This window comes from Hemicordylus capensis, chromosome 14, assembly GCF_027244095.1.
Source record: "Hemicordylus capensis ecotype Gifberg chromosome 14, rHemCap1.1.pri, whole genome shotgun sequence".
NCBI classification, from domain to species: Eukaryota; Metazoa; Chordata; class Lepidosauria; order Squamata; family Cordylidae; genus Hemicordylus; species Hemicordylus capensis.
In genome coordinates, this window is record NC_069670.1 from 14,292,023 (window position 1) to 14,319,314 (window position 27,292).

At 52.2% G+C, this 27,292-nt stretch overlaps 2 protein-coding genes across 3 annotated transcripts in view; one reads left to right on the plus strand and one right to left on the minus strand.

Annotated features, from left to right (window-relative positions):
- ASH1L (ASH1 like histone lysine methyltransferase) overlaps positions 1-13,872 on the minus strand; it is a 67,000-nt gene extending 53,128 nt beyond the window's left edge. For both annotated transcript variants that reach the window (XM_053277243.1, XM_053277242.1), the window contains exons 1-2: positions 13,446-13,872; positions 5,502-6,045 (exon numbers count right to left, since the gene is read on the minus strand). In XM_053277243.1, coding sequence (XP_053133218.1) covers positions 5,502-5,930 — 429 coding nt within the window. In that variant the 5' untranslated portion in view covers positions 5,931-6,045; positions 13,446-13,872. The remainder of the gene's footprint in view (positions 1-5,501; positions 6,046-13,445) is intronic.
- A 349-nt stretch (positions 13,873-14,221) lies between these two features.
- Positions 14,222-25,967, plus strand: DAP3 (death associated protein 3). The gene is made up of 14 exons (XM_053277254.1): positions 14,222-14,356; positions 15,075-15,186; positions 16,305-16,351; positions 17,264-17,377; positions 18,795-18,896; positions 20,103-20,211; positions 21,213-21,305; positions 22,332-22,462; positions 23,081-23,161; positions 23,394-23,552; positions 24,803-24,862; positions 25,165-25,254; positions 25,528-25,645; positions 25,797-25,967. The coding sequence occupies exons 3-14, from the start codon at positions 16,307-16,309 to the stop codon at positions 25,880-25,882; spliced, it is 1,188 nt and encodes a 395-aa protein (XP_053133229.1). The 5' UTR covers positions 14,222-14,356; positions 15,075-15,186; positions 16,305-16,306; the 3' UTR covers positions 25,883-25,967.
- The last annotated feature ends 1,325 nt before the right edge of the window (positions 25,968-27,292 follow it).

Genomic DNA, 27,292 nt, shown 5'->3' on the forward strand with positions numbered 1-27,292 from the left:
GTCTTCCTCCGACCACCAGCTTCTGATCACGCTCTTTCCCACACCCTGCACAGGGGCGTCCGGGATACCAAGATGGCCCCAGTCAGCAACGGAACCCGGAGTGCCCTTCAGATCCAACCCAACGGGGCCATTCTGAGTCACTTCCACCTTCGCCAGCCGATATCCAGAGCAGCCACTGGGAAGCCACTCACCTCTCACCCTCCTCTCCGCAACACAGTCATACCGAGTCAGACCATTGGTATGGTGGCTCCAGACGGTCTGCACGGACTGGCAGCAGCTGACCACGGTTTCGGGCAGGGCTCTCTGTTGGGGACTCAAGCTGGGACCTCCCACATGCCAAAAGCAGATGCTCGGCCACTGAGCTACTAGGGCCCCATCCCCGTGGGGAGCAGCCAAGCGGTCCGGCCCAAGCCAGTTCGCGTGGAAATCCTTCTACCACTCAAGAACAATGATGACCCACAGCTCTGCAGAGACCCACCACGCAGAGCTCCCTGCACGGGGGGCCGTCCCACTCCCCTGAGTGCGGGGAATCGCTTTGGGCTGCTGGAGATCTTGGAAATATGCATCTGCGAGGTGGGCCGTGGAGCTAGGAACATCCTGCCACGGTGCGATTTCCCTGTCCCAACGGATGACTGAATTTTAATGCATTTATTTATTTATTTATTTATTATTTCTTTAAGACAACTGCCATCACAGCGCTGGTCCAACACATCTCACGGCTGGAGGTGCAAAAACCTCCAAGGCACCCCCACAGATGCTCACCGAGGCCTTAATCCACAAGCAAGTTCTGCTGCCCAGGCCTCAACTAAGATGAGCGAGGCTTGCTTACGAGAGGAGAGCTGGTCTGGTGGCAGCAAGCCTGGCTTGTCCCCTTAGCTAAACAGGGTCTGCCCACATTTTCATTTGAATGGGAGACTCCATGTGTGAGCACTGCAAGAGATTCCCCTCAGGGGATGATGGAGCTGCTCTGGGAAGAGCATCTAGGCTCCAAGTTCCCTCCCTGGCAGCATCTCCAAGGTAGGGCTGAGAGAGATTCCTGCCTGCAACCTTGGAGAAGCCGCTGCCAGTCTGTGAAGGCAATACTGAGCTAGATAGACCAGTGGTCTGACTCAGTCTGTGGCAGCTTCCTATGTTCCTATGAGAGCCTTCCAGTGAGACTTGTGCCTCACGACGCAGGTCTGTAGCTCTCCTCCTCGATGGCTCTTCCTTGGCCTACCTCAAGGCCAAGCTGCCCCTGAATCCACTGTCTCTTTTCAGAAGAGCTTGGGGAGGGGGGGATTAGCTCCTCCCCATGACAGAATTGCTGCCTCCATGCACCCTGTTTTTCAACGCATGGATGTGCCCATCGCGCTCTCTCGCTCACGCACACCCCCCCTTAAGATAATCTGATTCCTTGCAAGGGCTGAGCTTTTGAAGAAAATGCCCCCCCCCAAACAGCTGTAAAAGCCGAAGGAGGGAAGCCTCCCCGCGCTTGGCCACCGTCTGCCTCGTGCGTGTTCAGGCTCGGGCTGCCAGTGAGCCAGCGGAGGAGAGGAAGCGCCTTCCGCAGCGTTCACCTGCAGAGCCAAGGACGCCGCAAGGATCCGAGAGAGACCTGCGCTCAGCAATTTCGCGGGGAAACGGGGAGCGCAGCGAGAGCGGGAGCAGGTTCCATCTTGTGCCATTGTCTCAACTGCCTCACGTTACAGCTGTCAGCGCCAAGCTCGCGGCTGTCACCTTCGTGCCTCCACATCGTCCCCGAGACCGGAATAGTCTGAGCGCTGCGCGCGGCTATAAATAGGTGGAATATTCCAGCGGCTGCCTTTGCCCAGCTGTGCCTCCAGCAAGAGACTGCTCTGCCGCTGCAGCGCCTGGGCGCTGATTTCCCAGGAAAGCAAACCGATACCTTACCAGGCGGCTGAGCACATTACAAGCCGAGACAAAGGAGGCAACAATCTGCGAGGGCCTTGGGCAGATGCGGGAGGGACAGGGGACAGGCAGCCTCACACCCTCTATCACAGAAGCCCAAGCGGGGATGCATGCATTTGCAGGGGTCACTGGCCACGTTTTGCATTTAGGGCAGATTTCGACACCTTTTTTTTTTTTTTAAGAAAGACAAGTTGCTAGCCCTCATGGTTGAGAAAATCACAAAGGCCCTTTCGTACAGCACCTGCTCCCCAGAGTCCTGGCTCCATCTGAAGCAGGACTCAGCCCGGAACAGGCTAAGAAGAGAGCCCCCTCTGAGCATGTACAAGGCACATTTCGGACACCAGCAAATCACGTCAGAAAGTCACTATACTGCTGCCACTAGGGTAAAGGGTTTGAGATCAGAAAATGTGAACTGAAGTAGCTACCAGTTTAGATATTAGTCATGGGATCAATCCAGAAGATAAACCAGTTTGGTCATAGAGAAGCGAGTCCCCAGAAAATCAGAGGCTCTTCCCTCTATTGGGACAAGAAATAGGGTGGTTTTCTACAATACACAGAGTTAAACATGGTTGCCGCTTGGCACCCTCTGCACAAATGCCCACAGTGCCGTGATCATCGCTGCCGAGTCAACCAGGGCTGAGGATTCCAGACACAAACCAAGAGGACGGCAGCTTCTGAAATCATCTGAGCGGTCTCCTCGGAGGCCCAAAAGTGTTCCCCCAGCCCCCGAGTCGGAACGCTCCGAGGGACTCAGATTTGCTCAAGAAAGCATCTCAACGTTATGCATCTGGTTGCTCTCTGCTGCCAGCCACAGTATTAAATGCCAAGCCTAGAGGGGGAAAGCCCAACACAGTCTGTTCCAGCCCTACAATTCGGCACCTCCCAGTCCTAAGAACTGTTCACACAAATTCCCAGTATTTGAAAGACTATTTACAAGAGTCATGATGTACCAATTAGACAGGAGCTCACTGCTTATCGTGCCTCCCCATCATCAGTGGCTCCGCTCCCCTCCTTTTCGGAGGACACACCTTTGCAACCGAAAAGGGACCCCTCTGCAGGCCCTCTGAACTTGGCTGAAACCCATTTCAACCACAAGATCTCGAGCATCCGCTGCCTCCGAGGAAGAGGAAGGGTGCCCACCCCAGGGGAAACGCTAATTAAACAGCTTGATAAATTGCTGCCCTCTAATGGTACCCAGAATCCGCCTTCCAAGGCGGCCACCTCATCTTGCTTCATCGGCCAAGCTGACATTATCTCACCGTTTCCATGCGCCGCTGGGAAAAATGATCTGCTCTGTAGGATTATTCTGGATAGACAGCAAAATTTATGAAACACTCTGGGATGCTCAGGCTGTATCTGCACAGTGGTTAGAGTGTTGGATTGGGACCGGGGAGACCCGAGCTCAAATCCTCACTGGGTGACTCTGGGTCAGTCCTGTATCTCTCAGCCTAACCTAATTCACAGGGTTGTTGTGAGGATAAACATAACGATGTACACTGCTCTGGGCTCTCTGGAGAAAGAGCGGAATATAAATGTAATAAAATAAACAAACAAATAAAGGCAACTGTAGCCTTAGCAAACTACTTTACTTGAGCTGGTATCTACAGCGTGTGTGTGGTGGGGGGGTCAGACCTTGAATGTAACGTGCAATTCTGCTCTTTGCTTGCATTGCGTGGACCAGCAAAATTTGGTGTGTTTCTAATTTGTAAAGAGGGAAAGGGTGAGAAGTTACTCCAGTTTGCCTGAAACAACATCGCCATGTTGTACAAGGTTGTCCAATCAGTCTGTTTCGAATTATGAAAATGCCCCATAACAACTGTTTTTAAGATCTGCTGCTGAATCAAAGGCCCCTTTTCAACCAATCAAAAGAGGTCTAATCAATTTAACCAATCAGAGGTTGCAGCCTTAATCACATGTTTATGCTGCAGAATCAGTGCACACCACGCCTCACAAAACAAGCTAGGTTCCCTGTCCCAAGGAGCTTACAATCCAAATTCTGACAAGGGAGAAAAAGAGACAAGGGATGAGTATCAGTTCCACTTCTTCCGCGATATTCTCACATCCCAAAGTCACGACCCCTCAGATGTCAGAGTCAGCCGCCAACGTGCGTGCGTTTGCGTGCTATATTTATATATGTAAGTACACACACACACACCCCAAAGTCAGTCTTTTAAAAGAAAAGAGAGGGCCAAGTATCCCACATAAGGTTACCATCTTCTCTCACACAATGCCCAGACCACAGTTCTGCCGAGGCAACGCCACTCTGCTCATTTTAGTATAGTTACGTAGCGCAGCAGCATTTGAAAGAAAAGCTGTCGGGAACGGGCGGCTCAGCTAACGTGGAAAAACTTCAGCCAGAGCCATGGCTTGTAAAAAGCCATTAAGCCAAAACTTGCCTATAAAGTTCGAAGCAGCCAGGAAACACGGGGCCGGTTCCACCAGGTTATCCAGGGTGTGGAACCAAGCGACTGGGTTTCCCAAAGTTTTTACACTCGTGCTAAAAGAGAACACTGGTTTGCGTGCCAACCGGTGCTGTTGCTGGCTGAACACAGAAACGGTTATGTTGCGTTTCAGCTGCCTTCACGCCATAAATGGCTTCGGGGAAAAGAACACGCATTTGGATATGGACACCAAGAAGGTCACGGACACCCCCAACAACACCTGGGAATCCCTGTTCGAGGGAACACTGCCTGGCAAAGACCTTTGCCTCAGGGCAATCTTCCTACTCACGTGCCCTGGCACCCCTGCAGCAAGGCGAGGCCACCGTGGCTCTCCGGCTGCCGCCGAACTACAACTCCCATCATCCCCAGCCACCATTTCTTGTAGCTCAACAGCAGCTGGAAAGCCCAAGCGGCCTAGCCTCTGCCCTGCGGCTCAGAGCGAGTTCTTGGCCACCCTGCAGGACAGGCCCTCCGTCCACGCAGGGTATCGACTGGCCCGGGAGTGCCGACATTCACACCGGATGCGCTCAACGCTCCTCTCCGGCGGTGCCCTGGACACCTGGGAATTGCAGGCAAGCTGGCTTCCAGAGACGCTCACCCACCAGGACTGACCTTCCTGGGAAGGAACCCCCACACATTTGCAGGGAGCCACAAGATCATGGACGTGACTCCCTCAACGGACACGCAGTTGGGGACACAGCTGAAAGGTCACCAGTCTAGGACACTCTTCTTCCACTGGCAGGCTGCAACTCCAAACTCGAGTATCAGACTAAGGTGGGCCATGCCAGGGGCACGGCCAGTTTTATTTACCTTTTAGGGGAAAAGGGGGAAGGGGGGGGATGCCGAGAGTTGGGGAGGTGTGGGGAGAGAATAGAAAAAGGAAGCAGGGAGCCAAGCTGAAGGTGAAAGGCAGACACTTGCAAGCAGAAATGAGAAGAAGTAGGACCCATGCACGAGCTTCAGAAGATGGGGCGCATGCTTGAGAAGATCCAAGACTTCTTGGATCTCTTCAAGACGTTTACTCTCTTCCAAAGAGTCAGATTCTGCAGACTCTGCAGCCGAGATCCGACAGCCCCCGTTCAAAGCCCCACAGCCTGCAGGGGAGCCTGCCTGGCGGTGGGCCCGCGCCCCTCCAGCCCCCGCCTCACTCACCGGCTTGGCAGGGCCAGGGTCCTCCTTCTCGCCCGTCATCTTCCCACCCTTCTGCACCCTCCGGGGCTGCTTGATGGTGGTCTTTATGGCCGGCCGGCAGACATAGTTCTCCAGGTTCTTGGGGGGTTTTTTCGTTCTCTTCGCTTGGAGGCCGATTTTCAGTTTTAAATTCCCCTCCGAAAAGTTGGTCTCCTTCACAGAAAACTGCTGCGCCTGCTGGGCATCCGACAGAGACGCATCCTTGCCCAGCTCCCCGTCGTCGCTCCCCTCGCGGCTCCTCTTCTTCTCTTCCTCCTCCTTCGCGCTACCATCGAGCTCCGCTTCCCGCCTGCCTCCCGCCGCGCCTGTGGCCACTGCCGAGGGGCTTTTCTCAGGAAACCCTTCAGAACCAGAACCCAGCCCTAACATAGCAGAATTCTGAGGGTCCATCACAGTACGTGCTGTCACAATATGGTTTGGGGGTTTGGTTTGGTTTTTTTAGAAGCGAGTCGGTGTGTGGTCTGCAGATTGATCTTCCCAGAAAACTGCAGCTGGCATCTTCTCACTGGGGTGGGGGGAGAGACAAAAAGGAAAGCCATCACAATCAGGACTCAAGTGAGCCCAAAGAACGGAGATTCAGCACCCTCCGTTTTCAAAAACACCCTGCAAAACAGGTGGATAAATCTAGCCTTGCAAGTATGCACACAATTCTAACCTATCTACAGGTACCTACTGCTTTAGATTACGGCATAATTCCCCCCCCCCCCCGCAATCCAGAGGGCTACACATGTTGCAATGCAGATGTGGGGTCCCAGACTATGATCTAAGGCAGGGATTCTCAACGTGTGGGTCCCCAGATGTTCTTGGACTTCAACTCCCACAACCCCTACCCCCAGTGGCCTTTGGTTGGGAATTATGGGAGTTGAAGTCCAATTACATCTGGGGACCCACAGGTTGAGAATCCCTAGGGCTCAGGATATGCCCACCTTGCTAAAGTGAAACAGTGTGTGGTCAGCGTCTGGAGGAGAGGACCCTTTGGGGATGCAGCCATAGCACTGTGGCAGAACACCTGCTTTCCATGCAGAAGGACCCCAAGTTGAATCCCTGGCAGCATCTCCAGGTAGGGCTGGGAAAGGCTTGCCTGAAGCCCTGGAGCGCTGCTGCCGGTCAGAGTAGACAAGACTGAGCTAGATGGGTGAAGGGTCTGGCTCAACAGAAGGCAGCTGCCTGTGTCCCTGTCAGTGTTCCCTCTAACAGGGATTCCTAGATGTTGTTCACTACAACTCCCAGCATCCCCCCAGCTGCAAAGGCCTTTGGCTAGGGAAACCACAGCAACCTCAGTTTTTAGACTGTGAGTCCTTTAGGGACAGAGATCCATCTTTCTCATTCATTCATCTCTATGTAAACCACTTTGGAAACTTGTGTTGAAAAGCGGTATATAAATATTTGTGGTGGTGGTGTATTATGCGAGTTGTAGTCAATAACATCAGGAAATCCCTGTGAGAGGGAACGCGGGTCCCTGTGTGGGGCTCCGAGATTTGCAGGCTGGCAAAGCCCCTTCTGGGACAGGTGAATGCTTCAGAGGGAAAGGATGCGTGTGTACAATGGCCCCTCCCATCAGCATGAACGGGGAAACTCCACGGCCACGATCCAAGCCACTCTGTAACCAGTGCTGCACACCCAAAGGGGCGCCGGCCTGGTGCTTCCCAAGCAGCTGTCGAAGTCCCCCGGCACCGGAAGAGACAGGAAAACGCCACCTGGGACACAGCAACCTGCACAGCAGCGAGAACATAAGACCCTAAGCACAGCCCTGCTGGATCAGGCCCAAGAGGGCCAACTAGTGCAGCATCCTGTTTCGCACAGTGGCCCACCAGATGGCCCACCAAGCCGTTGGAAAACAAGAAGCAGCCCAGCAACCTTTGGCCATGCCCAGGGGTCGAGTCGCTCTTTGGATCTGGACTCCCGGAGCGGGTAAGCGGACCAACCGCACAAGCTAACGAAGGACACAGAGCCAGCCGCTCGTCCTCGGGGGTCACAGTCTGCACACGTGGGGCCCTCCAGTGGTTGGGAGGGATCCTCCGAGTTGTACTCCCCAGTCCTGCAGCCCTGTTAGAGACTTCAGTCTGGAGGGGGAAGGAAAGGTGCAGGCAGAGATTGGACATCCGGGGCTTCTGCAGGCCTGAGGGCTCTCTGGTTCTTCCATGGCAGAGGGCTAGCCATCCTTCCTTGCCAGGCACATGTGTCTTCCTGACCCAAACGGCCCCGATACCGACTTCCCCGCTCTTCCCCACAAAGCCTATTTTATGTAGCCAGCTGCCAATCTGGTTTGCCAGACTCCTCTGTTCTTAAAAAAAAAGTTGCAACCGCGGCTGGTAATAGGATTGCAATGGAATTGCAGGGCTATTTCCCAGAGTGTTGCCACAGGGGTGCGCTTGGGGTTTGAGTGCACACATCTCACTAACACCCTCTAGCGGTTTGCCCCATAAGCACTGCCCCTCCCCAGGGGAGCCCCTGGAGAAAGCCTTGTCTCTCCCAACACCACAGGGATGGCTGAAGCCCCTAAGGCCTTCAGGACCACAAGGCGGCGTCTCCTGATAAGCACACAGGCCTGCTTTTGAATGACCAGGGCACTTCTGCAACCCTTACAACAGCCCTGCAAGGTAGATCAGCATCTCTGGACTGCAGAGAGGGAACGGAGGCTCCAAGGGAGCGGCTTGCCTAGGCTGCCTGGTATGTTCATGCTAGAGCGAGATTCATTCTTGGGGGCTCCCGGAACCGGGGCTCCATCTTTCAGCCACTCCCCTATTCCAGTGATCTATCACCACTCATCTCTCTGCCATGGTTACGCCCAGATTACTAGACAGATCTCTCTAGTTTCTCACACACAGATAAACTATAGTGTCAGCCCATTAGAAAAATCCAAAAGTAATAGAAGGTTGATGCTTTTCTTTAAGGCCACAGGGACATAAAAAGCTACCTGTATTTACCCAAATCGAAGACGATGTTGAATGTCAGATGGCCCTCTTAAAAATCAGCAGAGAAGAACATCTGTATAATTGCATGCAGAAGGTTCCAAGTTCCCTCCCTGGCAGCATCTCCAAGACAGGGCTGGGAGAGATTCCTGCCCTGCAGCCTTGGAGAAGCCGCTGCCAGTCTGGGTAGACAATACTGAGCAAGATGGACCAAGGGTCTGACTCAGTCTATGGCAGCTTCCTATGTTCCTAACTCTCCACATTCCCCAAACCCCTCTGAAGGCTAGAAGTGACCTGGAGAATACAAAAGCTTGCTCACCACTTGACATTTTGAATGACCCTCGCCATGCGTTCTACTCATTGTTCTACCCCTATTGCTTCTATTTGCATTCAAATTTCTAATCCTAATATCATGGGCTCACTGTTCCCTCTGAGGCGTGTGCACGCGCTCACAAGTTCTCTGATGTCCGCTCAGTTAATTCTAGAGCCCGCTCAGGTGGAATTAGGAAGGCCCCACTCTAACTGCATGTGCGCACACAGTGCCTTGATACTGCCGCCCAGAACAAAACTCATTCCACACAGAGATGAAAAAAATTATACAGGGACCACTGCATGGGCTAGAAACTTTTGTGGACTATTTTTATTTTTGCAGGGATCCAAGAATTTGAAGAGGACAGATAAAGCACATTAGGATGCTTAGGAACATAAGCAGCTGCCATATACAGAGTCAGACCCTCGGTCCATCAAGCTCAGTGTTGTCTGCACAGACGGGCAGTGGCTTCTCCAAGGCTGCAGGCAGGAGTCTCTCTCAGCCCTACCTTGGAGATGCTACCAGGGATTGAACCTGGGACCTTCTGCATGCAAGCAGGCAGGTGCTCTTCCCAGAGTGGCCCCATGCCCTAAAGGGAATCTCTTGCAGTGCTCACACATGTAGTCTCCCATTCATATGCAAACCAGGGCAGGCCCTGCTTAGCAAAGGGGACAATTCATGCTTGCTACCACAAGACCAAGAAGCCATCTAATGGTGCAGCGGGGAAATGACTTGACTAGCAAGCCAGAGGTTGCCGGTTCGAATCCCCACTGGTATGAAACACCTATATCGGGCTGCAGCAATATAGAGAGATGCTGGAAGGCACCATCTCATACTGCGCAGGAGGCAGCAATGGTAAATCCCTCCTGTAGTCTACCAAAGCAAACTACATAGCTCTGTGGTCCCCAGGAGTCGACACCGACTCGACGGCACAGCTTTACCTTTACCCCCAAACCAGCTCTCCTCCCCTGAACAGGGAGAAGAGCTGTCCCTAGGACAGAAACTTGGGTCAGACATGGGATGTCACACACTCTGGGTATTCCCTCCCGGCTCAGAGAGCTAAAGGTTTGTCATTGGAAACCATTCTCCACCTCAAATGACATCCCATGTCAGAGCTGGAATGCTTCAGCTCATGCCGAACATCTCAGAATTTTTTTGGGGGGGGAGGGCACAGTCCTGCTCCAGATACACTCAGTAGAACACAGCAATAAATTCCTCCGCTTCGTTGCTCCACACAAATCAGTCCATTCCAATAAGGAATTTTCTGCCTGGGGTCAGTTTCCATCCCAAAACACAAATACGTTGGGTAGAATACCCAATCAGCAACTCTCCCAGACAATTCCAAAAGTTTGTCTCCTGGGATTCCCTGGGCGAACGTTAACATGAGCCAGAAGCAATGGCTGTTGCCGTGTCCGCCCCAAGTGGGCCACATTTTCTACTAAAACCACTGATGAAGGAAGAGACAAGCTTGTGAGCAACACGCAACGCCATCAAGCAGAAGGGAGCCAATTCCCAGCTATACAGAGCAACCACACTACAGGGACTGAACCGACAGTTGTCCACGCTCTGCAACAGAAGGCCATGCTGTACCTTAAAATGAGAAACGGAAGGGCACAAGGCTAAGAGAGGGAGCTAGTGTGGTGTACCAAGTGCTGGGCTGGCACTGGATTCAAATCCACCCACCCCACCCGAAATTTCCTCACCAGGATGCTGTCAGAGCAACATGGGATAACCAGCCTGCATGCACCAGTCCAAGCTCCCAAAGGGAGCAGTAGCACTCCACAGGCTAGCTTTCAGATCAAAAAAGGAGTCCGGATATCATGGAACTTCCCCGAGACACAGGCACAGCGGGCATTAGATTACCCATGCCATACCTTCATAATCAAGGCCGGCAATAACTTTGAGCAGCAATAGCCCAAGTGGTCCTAAATCACAAGCATACAACTGCTGTGGGCCCACTGACAGTTCTGGAGCACCTAGTCCTTTACCAGCAGTGAATCCAAGGAGCTATGTACTCAATCAGCGTCTGGAAGGATGGAAGTCCTTTGAGAGCTCCACTTAAGCACCGGAGATTGGGTTTTCTTTTTAAAGAGCAGTGGAATACAGGGATAAACGGTACTATCATTTTCCATGAACTGGTAAATAATACACCATGGCTCAATCCTGGAACATCTGCTTGGCATGCAGAAGGTCCTGGGTTCAATCCCTGGCAGCATCTCCAGGTAGGGCTGCGACAGACCCCTGCCTGAAACCTTGGAGAGATGCTGCCAGTCAGAGTAGCAAATACTGGACCACTGGTCAGACTCGGTATAAGGCAGCTTTGCATGTTCCTATGAGTGCCAACAATGCATCAGACACGGCATGTCATGCAGCAGTCACATCTTTCCTGCCTAAAGGAGCTTACCAACAGAAAACCTGAAGCCAAACTTTGAAGTGTTAAGGAGAAAGTGACGTACAATCTGGCGCTTAAACAGCTCCAGTTCCAAGCCCAATGCAACTTGAATGGTATCAGGTAGCCGAGAGGAAAAGGCCGGGGCGGCAGGGAGAACTATACGTGAGATCCAAAAATGGCACAGCAGCAAGTGATGAATAGGGACTGAGAAACAGACTACCTGTAATAAAGTTTCCTCCAAACAAACAAGGCAAGCCGTAATACCCTCCTACATGCACCTTGGAATTATATGGAACCGAGCAGATGCTTTCAAAAGCTTCCATTGTGCAGCAAAAATTAGAACAGTTCCTTTTCCCCCATATATTTATGTCTTACACAGCACTATAGGAAAATGAATGAGTCTCTACCCAGAGGAGCCTGGGGACTGTTAAAATCCAACAAGCTTAATTTTTGTGAGGGGGAAGATTAAGGGGTTCACAGCATTAATCCCGCCATTCCTTAACACACAGGCTTTCGTGTCAGAGACTCCAATCCTTCCAGGTTCCCAGAGCAGTCTGATCTCCACAAACTTGGAACCAAGGGCCACCAAGCAAGAGAAATGAATGTGAGAAGCACACAGGGAATTGTCAGCTATGGTGATTTATTGGCCATGTGTGCACGGGCCGGGAAGTAGTGATTGGTTGTGGGTTTCCCAAGACTTCTCCATGCAGCAAAACACATGTGCATGAGCACCACGCACTGGGCTATTTCCTGCTAAGGAAGCACATTTGTGCAAGAACTCCGATATGTTCCGAGGTGGTCCTCTGTAGCAAAGAATCACACACACACACAGAGATCTGTCTTGGAAGAACCTAGTCTGGAGATCGTCATTGCCACGAAAGATTCTGGGATGGTGGGGACAGGCTGTTCAAGTGCCCACTCACCCACCCCAAGGTCACAATCACCAGGATTGCTGCCTTGTTCCTCAGCTCATACAAGCAGGATCCCCCTTGCAGCCTAGCCAAGATCCTGTCAGAAAACTACACACACTCCCACGATGGGATCAAGGAGGAATTTCCTCACTCTACTACAAGGTGTCTATATGGGGATATCCAGCCACCTTTAAACAGAGCCTCCTAGGGACCAACCCTCCCAAGCTGCAAAACTCCACAGATCACTGTCCCCTAAAGTGAAGCTGCAAGAGCTCTCCACGCACAAGCCCCCCCCCAATGAGACTGCTAGAATTCCATGCGCAACCTCGGCAAATCAAGCCATCCTAAAATGCCTCTAAAAGCGACTGCAATAATTCCATACCAAAGACCCTAACACAAACCCCGCAAGTATCCAAGACCTCATCCCACAAGACTGCAAGAATTGCAGGTGTGGCAACCCCCAACAACGCTGCAAGAATTTCGGATTTTTCATAACACTCCCCCCCACCGCCCCGCAGACTCTGCCAAAATATAAAATAAAAATAAGTGCCACTGCAAGAGCTCCGTGCACAGCTCCCTGTCCCAAGACACCAAATCTGCAGGAGGGCAGGAAAGGCCGAGGCTGCAAGCCTGGCATGCACACGCCGTTTTCCGCCTCCCCTGCTTGCAAACAAACAAAAAAGGCACGTTGTGTGCAGCGCAACCCACTCAAGGAGACCTTGTCAGGCATCCCCTACTCCCAGGAAGGGATCTGCGGCCAAGGGGGACTCCTCTGCCATACCCACACCCACCACACACACAGACAGACGGGGAGGCCAGGCATGTGTGCGTATGTCAGGGAAGGGACTCCTCTTCGCCTCGGAAGCACCACCTCCCACCCCAATAGTAACAACAACAACAACAACTCCGCCAGTACAGAAAAGGGCACGCTGTGTGCAGCAGCGCAGCAACACACCCAGGGAGAGCTTCCCAGGCATCCCCACACAGAGAGAGTGTGCTGGTACTGGGGCTCCCATCCTCACCACCCGCCTCCCGAGCCCTGCCAGGACCAGCCTCAATCCGAGGGCTCCCATCAGAGGCAGCCAGGCGGGGGCCAGTTGGGAGCAACCCCTGCCCGCCGGGACTGGCTGTCAGGACCCCCCACCTGCCCCAGCGGCAGGGCCGAGGCTTCTCCCTCCCTCCGCCCCAGGGATGGGGGCCTGTCAGGGCTTCGCCCGCCCGCCCGCCCCATCAGCATCTCCTCCTCCTCCTCCCCATGCGGGCAGCGGCCTGGCTGTCAGGCCGGGGATCCCTCCCCTCTCCCTCCCTCCCCTCCCTCCCTCCGCCTGCGGCCCAGCTCCAGCCTCGCCTCCTCCTCCTGCTCCCGGCTCCGGCACTCACCGTATCGCAGCGAGGCCCGGCCGGGGCTCCTCCGCGCCGCCTCATCCTCCTCCAGGCCTGGCCAGCCGCCCTCGCCCAGGCAGGGAGGGAGGCCGGCGAGCGGGCGGGCGACGCCAGGGTGAGGCGCGGCGGCGGCGGGGGTGGAGGGGGAATGGGGGGAGGCGGCGACGGCGGCGGGGCTCGGGCAATGGCGGCGGCAGCGGCGCCGCCTCTCCTGCTCTCCCTTCGCTGCTGCTGCTGCTGCGCGGAGGGCGGCCGCGGATCCAAAATGGCGGCGCGAGCGGCGGCGGCGACGGCGGCGGCTGGAGGAGCAGCAGCGCCCCTCGCCTCAGCGCGGCCGCGAGACAGCCCAGCCGCGCACGCGCGCCGCCTGCCCGCGCGACCCCCCCCCCCTCGGCCGCGCTCGCTCACTCCGCGCTCCTTGGCCACGCCCACTCCCCCGCTCTTCCCCCGCCGGCCCGCCCTCTTCCCCTTTCCTCTCGCTCTCTCTGGCCACGCCTACTACCCCCACCGCTCCGCCCTCTTCTCCCTTCCGCTCGCTCCCCTTGGCCACGCCCACTGCCCCTCTCTCACATAGATGTATGCACACGCACAGACGCACTCTCCCTCTCTCTCTCCTGCCCCGCCCCTTTTTCTGCCGACCTTCGCGTGTGTGTGCGCGCGCGCGCGCCTCTCTGCCGGCTCGGCGCGCGCCTGCCCACCTGTCAATCAAGCCGCCTGCTAACCAACCAACGTTCTCTGGGCGTGCCGGTGTCTGAGCGCGCTCGCACGCTTGCGGAAAAAGCAGAGAAGTGTCTTCTCGCGGCTCCCGTACTCAGCGAGGGCGGGCTCTCGGGCTTTCCACTTGTTCGCTCGCCGAGAAATAAATATGGCGGCGCCCATGGAAGGAAAAATGGGTCTAGCGCACTAAGGTGAGAAGGAGAAATCAAAGCAATCTGATGAGGCGTGCTGGGTGCCCCGGGGCTTTCTGATCTTGCAGCATCACGTGTGCTTTTTTTTCCGGGTCTGGTAGGATTGAAGAGTTCTCTTTAATCCGGAGTCACTGCTCCTGTTCCTATTCACTTGTTCAGTGTGGGTGTGCTAAATCACTTGGAACGTGCACACACTAAATTCATGGGGTCTCCTGGGGGTGATCTTAAGGATGATCCTCCTTTTCCTCTGGAAGGCTCCTAACGTCGGAGTTCCTCAGGACAGAGGATTGAAATCACTGCCCTAAGTGAGTTGATCAAGACACTTCGGGTTCCTTCGTGCAACTGACGTGTGTAAGATAACTGTTCAGGCCAGGAACTAACTGCATCAGATCACTCGTGCAGAACTTACCCGTTGCAGAGGAGCAAGAGCAGAAGAAAGGGCATGCACGGTGTGCATTGCACATATCTCTTGCCTGTGGGCTTCCCGGAGGCATCTGGTAGGCCACTGTGGGAAACAGGATGCTGGACTAGAGGGTCCTCCTGGGGCCGGATCCTGCAGGGCTGTTCTTACTTTCTAACTTTCTGCAACTTCTTCTCTTTGAAGTGACAGAGCTGGTGTACTTTACATATAAAGGGTAATGCATTCCAAGACATTTGGAAGGTCCTTTTGGCAAGGTTGATCTTGCTTCTGATCATTTGATTTTCATCTTCAACACAGGAAAAAAAACCCAAAGAGCATTTCCTCCAACTTGAAATAGTCATCATACAGTAGCATCCATCTGCCGATACTGTTAACCAAAGCCTTTTCAGAATCTACAAGTTGGTGAAAGGTTGGTATTTTTAAAACTGTGAATCATTTTATTTGAAAAAAAATCTGTTTTGTTCTGTAGGTTAATACTAAAAAAATTTTTTATCCCAGCTTGGATACATAATAGAGTCCACTGCCATTAAAATGATGGGGCGAGGGCAGCATTCAATGAAATAGCCTTTCTAGGAGGGCTTTATACTTAATAAATAGCACAATAACCAGCTATTCTTAAAGATTCCCTCAGAGATTCTATGATAGACTGAACTTACCGGTGTCAGCTTTTCTGGGGAGACGTAGACCTGGGCAGTCCCTGAAATCACATGGAATAAAATCAACGAATGGCCAGAAGCAAAACAGAGTTTGGGCGTTTAACAGGCTTCTGTAGATTAAAGCTACAAAAGCTGATGTCACAATAAGTCTGTTTGTCTTTAAGATACCACAAAACACTTTTGTTTTAGTTGCATCAGACTAACATTACCACTTCTGGAATTTTTTTTAGAGCAGCTAGATTGGACTCTTGGCAGACACTGGAAATTCAGGGGAATCTCTTGTAATATATAATTATTGGCATGTTTAATTTGAGGTGCAACTTAAGTATAATGATTTTAAAATAATTGGAAATGTTCACGGGGCATGAGTCCAAGAAGGGCTGTTAAACCCTTTTAGACCTTTTTATTTTTTGCTGTAGGCAGCCTCACCGCTTTTTTCAGCAGGTCTGAGATGGCTAATATAGCCACCTAATGGCGTAGCGAGGAAGTAACTTGCCTAGGGAGCAAGAGGTTGCTGGTTAGACTCCCCGCTGGTATCTTCCCCAGACTATGGGATATACTATGGGAAACACAATGTAGGTGTTTCCCAGACTATGGGAAACACCTCTATCGGGCAGCAGCAATATAGGAAGATGCTGAAAGGCAATGGTAAACCGCTCCTGTATTCTACCCAAGACAACCGCAGGGCTCTGTGGGTGCCAGGAGTCGACACCGACTCAATGGCACAACTTTACTTAAGGTAATAATAGCCTAATAGCCAGCTTGGAGAAATAGAAAGTTAGGGTATGAATATTCTGATAAAATAAATATGCATCACAATTGACCTTCTGTAAGATATTTCTGAATTAAGCTTTGCTGTTTTTATGGGCAGGAATGATGCTGAGGACCCTAAAGAGGCTCATTTGTCAGGGATACAAGGTGAGTCCCCTGCATGTCGTAGTCTCCCTCTGGGAATTCAGCACCAGATTGAGCTGGAATATATTAGTGCAGGGTTTCTTAACCGTAGGCCCCCAGACATTGTTGGACTACAACTCCCAGAATCCCCAGCCACAAAGGCTATGTCTGGGGATTCTGGGAGTTGTAGTCCAACATAGTCTTGGGGGCCCAAGGTTAAGAAACCCTGTTTTAGTGCATCTAAGTCCAGTCTACCCAGTTCCTTTAGCCTTTCTGTTTCGGGGAAACGGGACATCTTCCCTTCTAGGCCCTGTAAGTTGCTGCAGAATTCCGATGGACTGATGAAGAATGGCAATGCCTGTCCAAAACCGCTCTACCTTCTGGGAGTCTAAGCCATGCCCGTTTCACCTCTCTTGTGTAGTTGTTTGCTTCTGAAACTTCTGCGAAGATCTCTGCTGCTCGGATCTGCTGACAGCAGAGTTTGGCAAGGGCGGCTTTCCGTAGAGGTCCCAGGAAGAGAGCTTTTTCCTTCTCGTGCATTTATCCAGATGACTTGGAGTGCACATTCTGAATGGAGAAGATGCTCAGTTCAGTCCCTGGTACAGATACTAGCCGGCCTAGGGCTGTCTAGAGAACACAGCCAGAGACACACGGAAGTAACTTTTTGAAATGAGTCATGGTTAAGCAACAGATCGGGATGGCCTGGGTTCGAATTTAGAGATCCTTGGAAAAAAGATGGGATACAAATGTGCATGTAGTAGCACAAAGAAGTCACTGGGCTCCTGAATTTCTCCCCCTTCCCACACACAGGGATGGAGGCTTTTATAAGGCCGACTGGCCTTGCTTGCAAGGGGCCACTGTGTTTGGGGCCCACCCTTCAGAGGTTGTGGTCTGTTGCTGGCTGAAACGTGCTCTCTTTCTTCCTGGCTGGAACAGGACGGCTTTCTCCACACTGGTTCCAGGGCCTGGCAAAGCACGGCTACAATCCAGGATGCCCAGCTTCCACCGGAGAAGCCCAGAGAAATCTTCCGTACCAGTGAGATGGACCCAGTGAGTTACTGCCAGGAAGCTGTGTGCAAAGGAGGGCACCCTGAATAGGTGCCCGGAGGCTGTTGGGAACTGGAATGAAGGGGTCATGGAGGAATGGTTGGCTTGTCCATGCTTTCCTTAGCAGATTGGGTCTGAGTAGTGCAATTTGGACTACTACAATTAAGACACAGGTTTGCACGTAGAAGATCGCAGGTCCAGTCCCTGGTCTCACAAGTCAAAAGGAGTCTAGTGGTGGACCATGGGGACAATTGCTCAGTGGGAGAATATCTGCTTTCCATGCAGAAGATCTCAAGTTCAATCCTAGTTAGTGCTGGGAGAGACTCCTGCCTGAAACCTGGGGGAGCTGCTGCCAGTCAGTGTAGACAGTCCTGAGCTAGATGGGCCAAGGGTCTGACTCAGGAGGCAGCTTCCTATGTTCGTCTGCCCAAGACTGGGGGAGAGACCCAGCCAGTCAAAGCGATGGCACTAGATAGACTCAATTCAGTAGACGTCCGCATCGTCCATCCGCTGGGAATAGCATCTTCTATTATTGATGACGACTGTATACTCTCCGACATTTTTATATGTATTTCAGCGTACTTTGGCTGAAATAAAGGAGATCACAGTGTGGTGGCTGCCCAACCATGGGGCATTGGGTTGCTTCGTTTACATGCCAGTAAACAAACTGGAGAAAGGGGTGGGCTGGGCTGTGCTGCTCACGCTAAAATCCATGCCAGCCTCGGACACACTCGTATCGCAAAAGATCGACACGGTCCTTGCTTCGGATCGCCACCGTTACTTTAGCTTGGAGGCTGCCTTCAGGTGGGGAGGGGGGTGCCTCCTTCTGCCGCTCGGAGTCGCTTGGCTCTCCCAGCGTGAGCCGCAGCCCACTCGCGCCGCGGAGGATCACCGGCCCTCTGGAGGCGCCTCGCATCAGAAGCCTTTGGGCTGCCGATTCTTCCGGGGTCTCCATGGCAACCGCGCGAGGCAGGCGGCTCCCCGCCACGTGACCTGGACGCGCTCCAGCAGCAGCGCCCAGATGGCAAAGGGACTATCCCCTGCCCTCCCAGGTCCCAGTTGGCGTTGCCCAGCAACCAGCCTCTGGACCGCCGTGGCGAACAAAAGTCCCGTCTGGACTGAGTCGCCAGCAGCAGCAGCTGCTGCTGAATGAATGAACGGAGGCGGAAGAAGGTCCCCCGCCCGGGCAGCCCCTCATGTCTCCCCCCCGAAAGGGATACAGCGGAGGAAGGGGGTGGGTGGGGTCAACAGGAGAGCATCTTGCTGTTGTGGTTTCCTCTCGGCAGCATCCCACCCGCCCCCTTAAACAATTAAAAAAAAAAAAGTCACTTCCAGAAAAGCAGTGAGGTAACGACCAGCATCGCTGGTGGACAAGCTGGGTCAGCCTTGTGCCTTGTGTGCGCTTCTTCCGAAACTGCAGGGCAGCCATACCGAAGGGCAGCTGGGCCAGCATTACAGCATCCCGCTCCAGGAGTTGGAGGCGACGTTCCCCCACGGACTCCCGCCACGCTTCAGGCTGCAGGTCTGTCTTCCTCGCTGGCCTGGCGGTGGAGTGTGTGTGTGTGTGTGTGTGTGTGTGTGTGTGTCGGGGGGTGTTCTGCAAGGGCCCCCCCCCGTGTGTGCGCGCACAAGGTCCCAGGCTGAAACGCGCGAGTTGGAAAGGAGGTGAAAAAGGCCGTGCCAGGCTAGGTGAGCCGATGCCGGTCATCGGGGTTTGATATGGGTAGAGCATCTGTCTGCTTGCCTGCAAGGGGGTCCCAGGCAGCATCTCCAGGTCAGGCAGGGAAAGACTCCCTGCCTGGAACCTTGGAGGAGATGCTGCCAGTTAGAGCAGACAGTGCTGAGCTAGGCGGACCCAGGGTCTGACTCGGTAGAAGGATGAATAGATCGGTAGAAATGGATAGATCCCTGCCCCAAGGAGCATGCAGTTGAACTTTCATATGTTCAGCCTTTTCTCTGCAGAATCTAATAAGTAAAGTTCCCACCAAGTCTGCCTTTGACTTCTGCCACTGAGTAATTCTTTAGGATTCACTAAGGGTATGAAAATTGAAAGTTCAACTGCAGTCCCACCATCCTCTCTCTCTCTCTCATGTGTCTAAAAATAATGAGGGGGGAAAAGCTGTGTTTGTGTGAGCTTTATTATTATTTATTTATTTGAAATATGTATACCCCGCCCCTCCAGTCTACTACTGCTCGGGGTGGCTCACAACAATGAAATAGATACAAGATACAATAAAGATAATAAAATTAATCAAATTGAACAAACAAGTTAAAAGTCAGGTTAAAACCACCCGCATTATTAGGTTCAAATTAAAAGTTGTTTTAAAAGCTGAAAATTATAAAAAGCTAAAGAACTACCAGATATAACCAAAAATGGAGCATTAAAAAGCCTCCTTAAAAAGGTGTTTTTAAAGTTGTTTTTTTAAAAAAACACTGAGGGAGGGAGCATAGCGAAGCTCTGCAGGGAGAGCGTTCCAAAGCCGAGGGGCCACAACCAAAAAGGCCCTGTCTCTAAACCCCGCCAACCAGATCTCTGATAGTGGCAGGACCATGAGCAGGGCCTGAGACGATGAGCGGAGAGTCCTGGCAGATTCATAGGGGCAAACGCGGTCTGGCAGGTATCTCTCTTTAAAGAGAGATAGGACAACGTTTAAAGTGTGGCTTGCTGTAATGCTCTCTCTCCTAGGCCTTTATCCACTCGGTGTGTGTGTCTCTCTTGTCCTGACAGATCAAAACCTTCAACGAAGCGTGCTTCATGGTGCGGAAGCCAGCCCTCGAACTGCTGAGCTACTTAAAACACACCAACTTTGCTCACCCAGCTATCAGATATGTTATCTGTATCCTGTGGAGGAGGGCTGCATACGTGACCCTGGGCCTGCCCTAAAGTCCTGGGTTCTGACGCAGGATCCCGAAACGTATGCTTTGGGTTGGTGGGTAAAAGCCAAGCTTTCTAGCTCTCATAATGGAGGGGAGAAGCTGCAAATGAACGAATTAGCAGAGGGCGGCCTGATAAATGCACTTGCACGAGATGGATGGAAAGAGAATGGGGCGAAGAGGACCATTAGCGAGGAAAATAAAATGTTACTTCACCTGGGACATTCTGAAACCAGCTATTCGGAGACAGAGGCAAAGATCTGAGCTCAGATTTCTCTGGTCTATCCACCGATGCTGGCTGGATTCAGATACCACAAAACCATGGTTTGTGCCAAGTGTAATTGAGAACCCACATCATGATTGGATTGGATTTCCCAGACATACAGCAGGCAAACCGTGGTTTCTTTACTGCTCGTCTGCTTTAATTTCCCCATCTGCTCAGAACGTGGCTGTAGAGGCTCACTCGCTTCACCCTGGTGCAGCAACCTCTTGATGCAGAGCAAGAGCCTTAAATGCAAATCAAACCATGGTTCCAGATCCAGGGCTGTCAGCCCCTAAACAAACCAAGGTTTGCAGGCAGGCCCTGGTTTAGACATAATATGGAAATATGGTTCAACTAAACCAAACATCATTCTCAAGTATCTCAACCCAACCGTGCCACAGTACTTCTCTCATTCTTGTATACTTAGCATTCCGCCCCCCTTCCCCATCCCTCTTCATTCACAAGGGTTAGAAATTCTCCGCTAGTCTGGCTTTTTCGAGTTTTGTGGCCATGTAGATTATTTCTCCACTTGTCGAGCTTGTACTGTTGCTCGTCTGTGCACACTCATTCCACGCAATCCCTGGTGCTCCCTGGGCCAGGCGCATTTCTCGCAGCGGCGGGGGGGGGGGGTACCGTATGCCTTCTCTTCAGCTGAACCAGTGATGGGGCCGCTGTGGTTTCCTTGACGGCTTGTCTTTGAAGATGGGGAAAAGACCACTGGCAAGACGATGACCCTTTGCCACGCCATCCATTACTGCGCAAGGCAAAACTGGCTAATCCTGCACATTCCAGATGGTAAGGATGATCCGTGATCTCAGCGTCTGCCCGGCACTTTAGCCAGAGGCTCTAAACTTGTCATAATATACTAACAAACCTTAGCACGGCCTTGTTGGTTGGGCATTGCTGATCTGATCGTTGCTGGTTTTATTATTTTCTTGTTCATTAGGAAGTGGGGTGGGTCCACAACTCATTCTGCTTTGCATGAGGTAGGTCCCAGGTTCAGTCCCTGGCAGCCTCTCTCCTGGTAAAGACTCCTGCCTGAAACCTCCGAGAGCTGTAAGATAGTTCCATTAAGGGATGGGGCCCTGAAGCTCAGAGGTGGGACATCTGCTTTGCATGCAGAAGGTCCCAGGTTCAATCCCTGGCAGCATCTCCAGGTAGGGCTGGGAGAGACGCCTGCCTGGAACCTTGGAGAGCCGCTGCCAGTCAGTGTAGACAATACTGAGCTGGATGGACCAAGGGTCTGACTCAGTATACAGCAGCTTCCTATCTTCCTGTGATTGGGAATGAGCCTGTAGCTCAGTGGCAGAGCAGCTTCTTTGCACGCAGAAGGTCCCAGGTTCAATCCCTGGCAGCATCTCCAGGTAGGGCTGGGAAAGACCCCTGAGCCTGAAACCTTGGACAGCTGCTGCCAGTCAGTGCAGACAATACTGAGCTAAATGGATCTGACTCGGAATAAGGCAACTTCCAGTGTTCCTAAGAAAAGATGTGGCCAGGGGTTGCACCACTTCCTCCCTGCATTACACTATCTGAACTGGATTAGAACTGGAGTCAGAATGCAGCTTCACTGTGTCCTTTCTTTCTCCCTTCCTCTCCTTTCCTTTCTTTATTTCTCTCCCTCCCTTCTTCCTTCCTTCCTTATCCTCCCTTATCTTTCTTGTTTTCTTCCCCACTCCCTTTTCTTTCTTCCTCTCCCTCCCTCCTTTTTTCTTCTCTCCCTCTCCCTCTCCTTTCTCCCTCCCCTTTCCTTCGTCCTTTCTTTTTCTCTCCCTCTCTCCTTCCTTCCTTCCTTCCTTTCTTTCCTGTCTCCCTTCCTTCCAGCTCACCTCTGGGTAAAGAACTGCAAGGAGCTGCTCCCGTCTTCCTACAAGAAGGAGCGTTTGGATCAGCCCATAGAAGCCTCCAGCTGGCTGAAGAACTTCAAACTCACCAACGAGCGCTTCTTGAAAGAGGTCAGCAGCTACTGCTCTTGGGCCTTGGGGGAGAAATGGCGGCCTCCTTTCCACCGCTTGGCTCTCTCTTCCTTCAGGGAGCTGATGGTGCTTTGCATGGGGCAGTCCGGCATTTTACTCTCCGGAGAGGAAGGGGGCGAACTGATACAGGCCATTTTTACAAGAGATGTTCTGTGGGGACGGGGCAGTAATTCAGTGGCCGTGCCCCAGCTTTGTATACAGAAGGTTCCTGGCAGCATCTCTAGGTAGGGCTGGGAAAGACCCCCATCTGAAACTCTGGACGGCTGCTGCCAGCCAGGGCAGACAATATTGAGCTTGTTGGCCCTCCGAATTGCAGGACCTGCAAATTAAAGGGAATCTCTGCTTTTTCCTCCACTTTCAAGGAAAAGCAAGAAAATGCACTCAAGTATCTGTCCATAAGGAAAGCTGAGATGTGCCTGCCCTGTTAACTTCTTGCCTTGGTGCAGAACTGAGGAGCTTCTTGTTGAGTGAGGGGTGGTGTGACGGGAAGAGGGGCAAGCACAGATCCGGCTTCTCTCGGGGAGGAACTGGGCGTCAGAACCCTGCCGGCATTTTTGTGTCCAGCTCTTACCGATGCTTCATCCCTGCCCACTGCAGATCAAAACACAGCAGAAGTATCTGTGGGGCAAGCGGGAAAGCACTGAGGAAGGCAGCCCCTTGAGCGACGTGATAGACCAGGTGAGGGGACTGCAACGTGCTCCCTGGGATCGGGGAGAGCCGATGGGAGAGGAAGCCGGCACTCCAGAGGGGAGGGCGTGCTTCATCTGGCCTGCATGACCAAGTTGGAGTGGGGTGGTCTGGGCCTCCAGTGGGTCGATGGATGGGTCTGGCAGCCGTGGTGGGGCAGGGGGCAGGAAGGGGGCTGTTGGCCCCCTAGGTGATGGATCTTCCATCTCTTCCCCCTTTGCAGGGTTTGACTCGGGTTAAAAATGCCAGCGACGTTGTGGGGGTGGTCTTGAAAGAGCTGAAGCAACAGTGCTCTCGGGGATCCTTCAAGCTCCTCGTGGCTGTGGACGGAGTCAACTCCCTTTGGGGACGCACGACGCTGAAGACAGAAGACAAAAGCAAAGTAGGGGCGCCTCGCTCTCTAGCACAATCCCTGAGCATAGGGAGGAGACGGGAGGGGGCCCGGGTTGCCACAAGGCTTTCCTCCTCAGCAGGGATGGCTGTTCTGGGGCAGATGGCAGCAGGGAAGTGATGCCCTGTCGGCGCTGCATGGGACAAAATGCTGCAGTGATAAGACTGCGTGTTGCTGGGAATGCAGTTTCTTTTAATCAAATGGCAGCCGTGTTTTTGCAAACCTTTGTTTTGTTTTCTGAACTGTTCTGCAGAGCAACACCAACAAGCCCTCAGAGTTTTCTCTGGCGCCAGCAGCAAAAACGGCATCATGCTCAAATAATCCTCCAGGGATCAATGCTGTGGCAATACTTCCCTCTTGCAGTGCTCTCCGAGCATCCAAAGTGCTTTTTCGCCACTGTCTCTGTAATCCTTACCACAGCCCTGTAGGGTAGATCAGAGGATCTCCCCTGGTTTGGATTTATTACTATTATTTAAAGCATTTATACTCCGCTCCTCCAGTACACTCCTGCTTGGGGTGGCTCACAAACATTTATGAAATAGTTGCAACGTAAAATCAGACTAATAACATTTACCAAATTCAGTTTTAAAAAATCCAAGCTAAAACCACAATCACAATTACAGTTTGAGATTCAGATTCAAAGTCAATTTAAAAGCTAAAAACGGAGAACTATTAAAAACTGAAGAACCTACCAGATATAAGCGACAAGTGAAACATTTAAAAAGTCTCTTTAAAAAGATGTGTTTAGTTTAAAAAAGCAACACCAGACAAAGCACTGAGGGAGAGAGCATGGTAAAGCTCTTAGAACATAAGAACAGCCCTACTGGATCAGGCCCAAGGAAGCTCATCTAGTCCAGCATCTTGTTTCATACAGTGGAACACCAGATGCCTCTGGGAAGCCCACACAGGCAAGAGCTGAGGGCATGCCCTCTCTCCTGCTGTTGCTCTCCTGCAACTGGTATTCAGAGGCATCTTGCCTCTGAGGCTGGAGGTGGCCTATAGCCACCACACTAAGTAGCCACTGATAGATCTGTCCTTCAGGGGAGGCGTTCCAGAGCTGAGGGGCCACAACCGAAAAGGCCCTCTTATCTCCGCCAACTGGATCTCCGTTAGTGGCGGCACCATTTGCCCCAATGATGCAAGTCCAGCCACCCACCAGGCAATCTGGAGGCACCTTAGGAACACAGGAAGCCGAAGAGAAGCCTTGGAAGTGTTCTCCACGGTTTCTCCATTTTCTTTAGGTCTTCCCGGAGCAACTGACCCTGGTCCACAACCTGAGGAAGATGCTGGTCAACGACTGGGTGAGAAAGCTGGAGTGGGGTGCAGAGTGGAAGCTTGAGGAGCAGGTCCTCAATTTGGGGTAGGGTGGGGAGGAAAGATACTTGGGGGGAGTTCAGTAAAATGAGGGGAGGTCTCCTCAAATGCTTTTTGGGGGATGGGATCTGCATCCCTGGGCTGGAATACCATTCCTTTTGCATTGTCATACTAACGGGCAAAAAGAGTGAGATGATTTGCACAAGGAAGAATAGAGACATTTTAGCGTGGTTTGCCAGCTGAGGATTGATTTCCAGATTTGGACACGTGGGTTGCTCTTGGTTTTCAGAGTGGAGGCGCCATTGTGACGACCCTCAGCCAGACAGGTGCCCTCTTCCAACCCCGGAGAGCTTACCTGCCCCACGAATTGCTGGGAAAGGTGAGTCTGTGGGCCGTGGCGGCTGGGGATGAAGGGGATTGTCGTCCAGCAGCAACCAGGGAGCCTCAGATGGGCCATCTCTGGTCTCACACAATTGGAGCCCTTATTTGTGTCTAGTGGGAGTGGCATTTCTGCTTTGTCTCGCTAAGATTTCAAGGAGTGGTTGGTTTTTCAATTCAGTGCCCCTGCTCATCATCTTGGATGAGCTGGGGAAAACGAGAACTGCAGGAGCTTGTTCAGCTTACTCTTCCCATGACTCTCCCCCATCTCCAGGAGGGTTTTGATACTCTGGACCCTTTCGTTCCCATTCAAGTCTTCAACTACAATGAGCAGGAGTTTGAGAGTTGCTACCAGTACTACTTGGATCGCCGGTGGCTTCTGCATGAAAAAGGTGAGCCTAGCTCCCAGCCAGAGGAAGGACTCCGCAATGGGTACCTTGCTGCTGGCAGCTCCGTTCCGCACCCCTGTGATGAGAGGGAATGTGGCTGGAACAATCCACCCACTCACCCCCCTCACTTCATCCTCTCTTACTTTCTCACCAGCCAGCACAAACGGAGGCCGGCAGGAGCTCCACTTCCTCAGCGGAGGCAACCCTGGACAATTTGAGCGACTCTGCGCCTTCTTGTGAGGCTGGCGTCGCACTCATCATTGTGGCATCACAGCAGCAGCGACTCCTTTTTCTGTCCAATAAACTCCTCGTCCTCCCACTTGAACAGGCTTCCTTTTTCTTATTGGTTTTTCAGATTTGTACACCGCCCCAAGCGTTCGTCTTAGGGTGGTAAATAATAACAAAACAAGTGGTCTTGTGGTAGCAAGCATGACTTGTCCCAATAGCTAAGCAGGGGCTACCCTGGTTGCATAGAAATGGGAGACTAGAAGTGTGGGCACTGTAAGATATTCCCCAAGGGATGGAGCCACTCTGGGAAGAGCAGAAGGTTTCAAGTTCCCTCCCTGAAAGCATCTCCAAAATAGGGCTGAGAGTCCTACCTGCAACCTTGCAGAAGCCGCTGCCAGTCTGTGAAGACAATACTGAGCTAGATAAACCAATGGTCTGATTCAGTATATGGCAGCTTCCTATGTTCCTAAGTCAAAACATACACAAAAATCTTCTTAAACATTATGTTAATGTATTAACAGGGCCACAAAGAAGAGAACCTGGAGTGCCTGTGTAATGGGGGTTATCTGGAGGAGCTAGTGTTTTTCCTTGCCTCCCACAGCTGTGTAAGGCACAGAGAATAACCCCGCAAAAATATCTAAAAGGCTGGAATAACTCTCCTTTTGTAGACCTTTTTATTGCATACAGAAGGACCCCTGTGCTTTTCATCAGCTTGAGCTGGCTGGAAGAGTTTCAGCTTTTGCTACACAAGAATGCTGGTTCAAATACTGTTCAATATCACACAATGATAATAACATCATGAGATCAAAACATTTATTTTAATAGAAGTTTGTTGGATTTGTTTATACGCAACAAAAAGGTTTACAATGGAGACTTGCTTTGAGTGTCGTCATCATGTTTATCTCGCCACTGTACCAGCTAATTCAAAGGCTGGAATAACTTCCAGTAAAGATGCAGAGCGAGCTTTGGCCATTATTATTTAGCCTGAAAGCTAGGGCTTATTTCCTAGTTAAGTTGATACTTATTTCGAGCACAGAAATATGGGAGTGTCGTTTGGTGGGCATTTGGAAAGGGGATGGCACTTTCTGCTGCAGTAATAAGTATTTTCAGCGGGGTTTCTGTCAGGAAGTTCAAAGCACACTGCACGGTTCAGAGGACACCACTCTGCAGGGCTGTTGTACACCAGAGGCCCACCCTCCACTTCCTGCCTACAATGGGCGTAAAATGGACTGGACATTAAATATGTTTGAGAACCATATTTTTTCCCCTTATATAAAAGACGACTGGGGCTTAAAAGGGCAGTAGGTCCTCCCTTGTGCGGTGTCTGGGGGGCGGGAGAGGAGGCTCCTTCCCCACAGCCACACATCCTGCCCCATGGAATTTTGTGCTGACCTCTCATTTTCGTTCCGGAGCACAGCAAAA

What these genes read in the sequence shown, in the direction of transcription:
- DAP3 (XM_053277254.1), top strand. Translation starts at nt 16,307, where the DNA reads ATGATGCTGAGGACCCTAAAGAGGCTCATTTGTCAGGGATACAAG. An exon ending in TCATTTGTCAGGGATACAAG is followed by an intron (nt 16,352 to 17,263) that starts GTGAGTCCCCTG and finishes TGGCTGGAACAG; the next exon opens with GACGGCTTTCTCCACACTGG. An exon ending in AATCCTGCACATTCCAGATG is followed by an intron (nt 21,306 to 22,331) that starts GTAAGGATGATC and finishes CCTTCCTTCCAG; the next exon opens with CTCACCTCTGGGTAAAGAAC.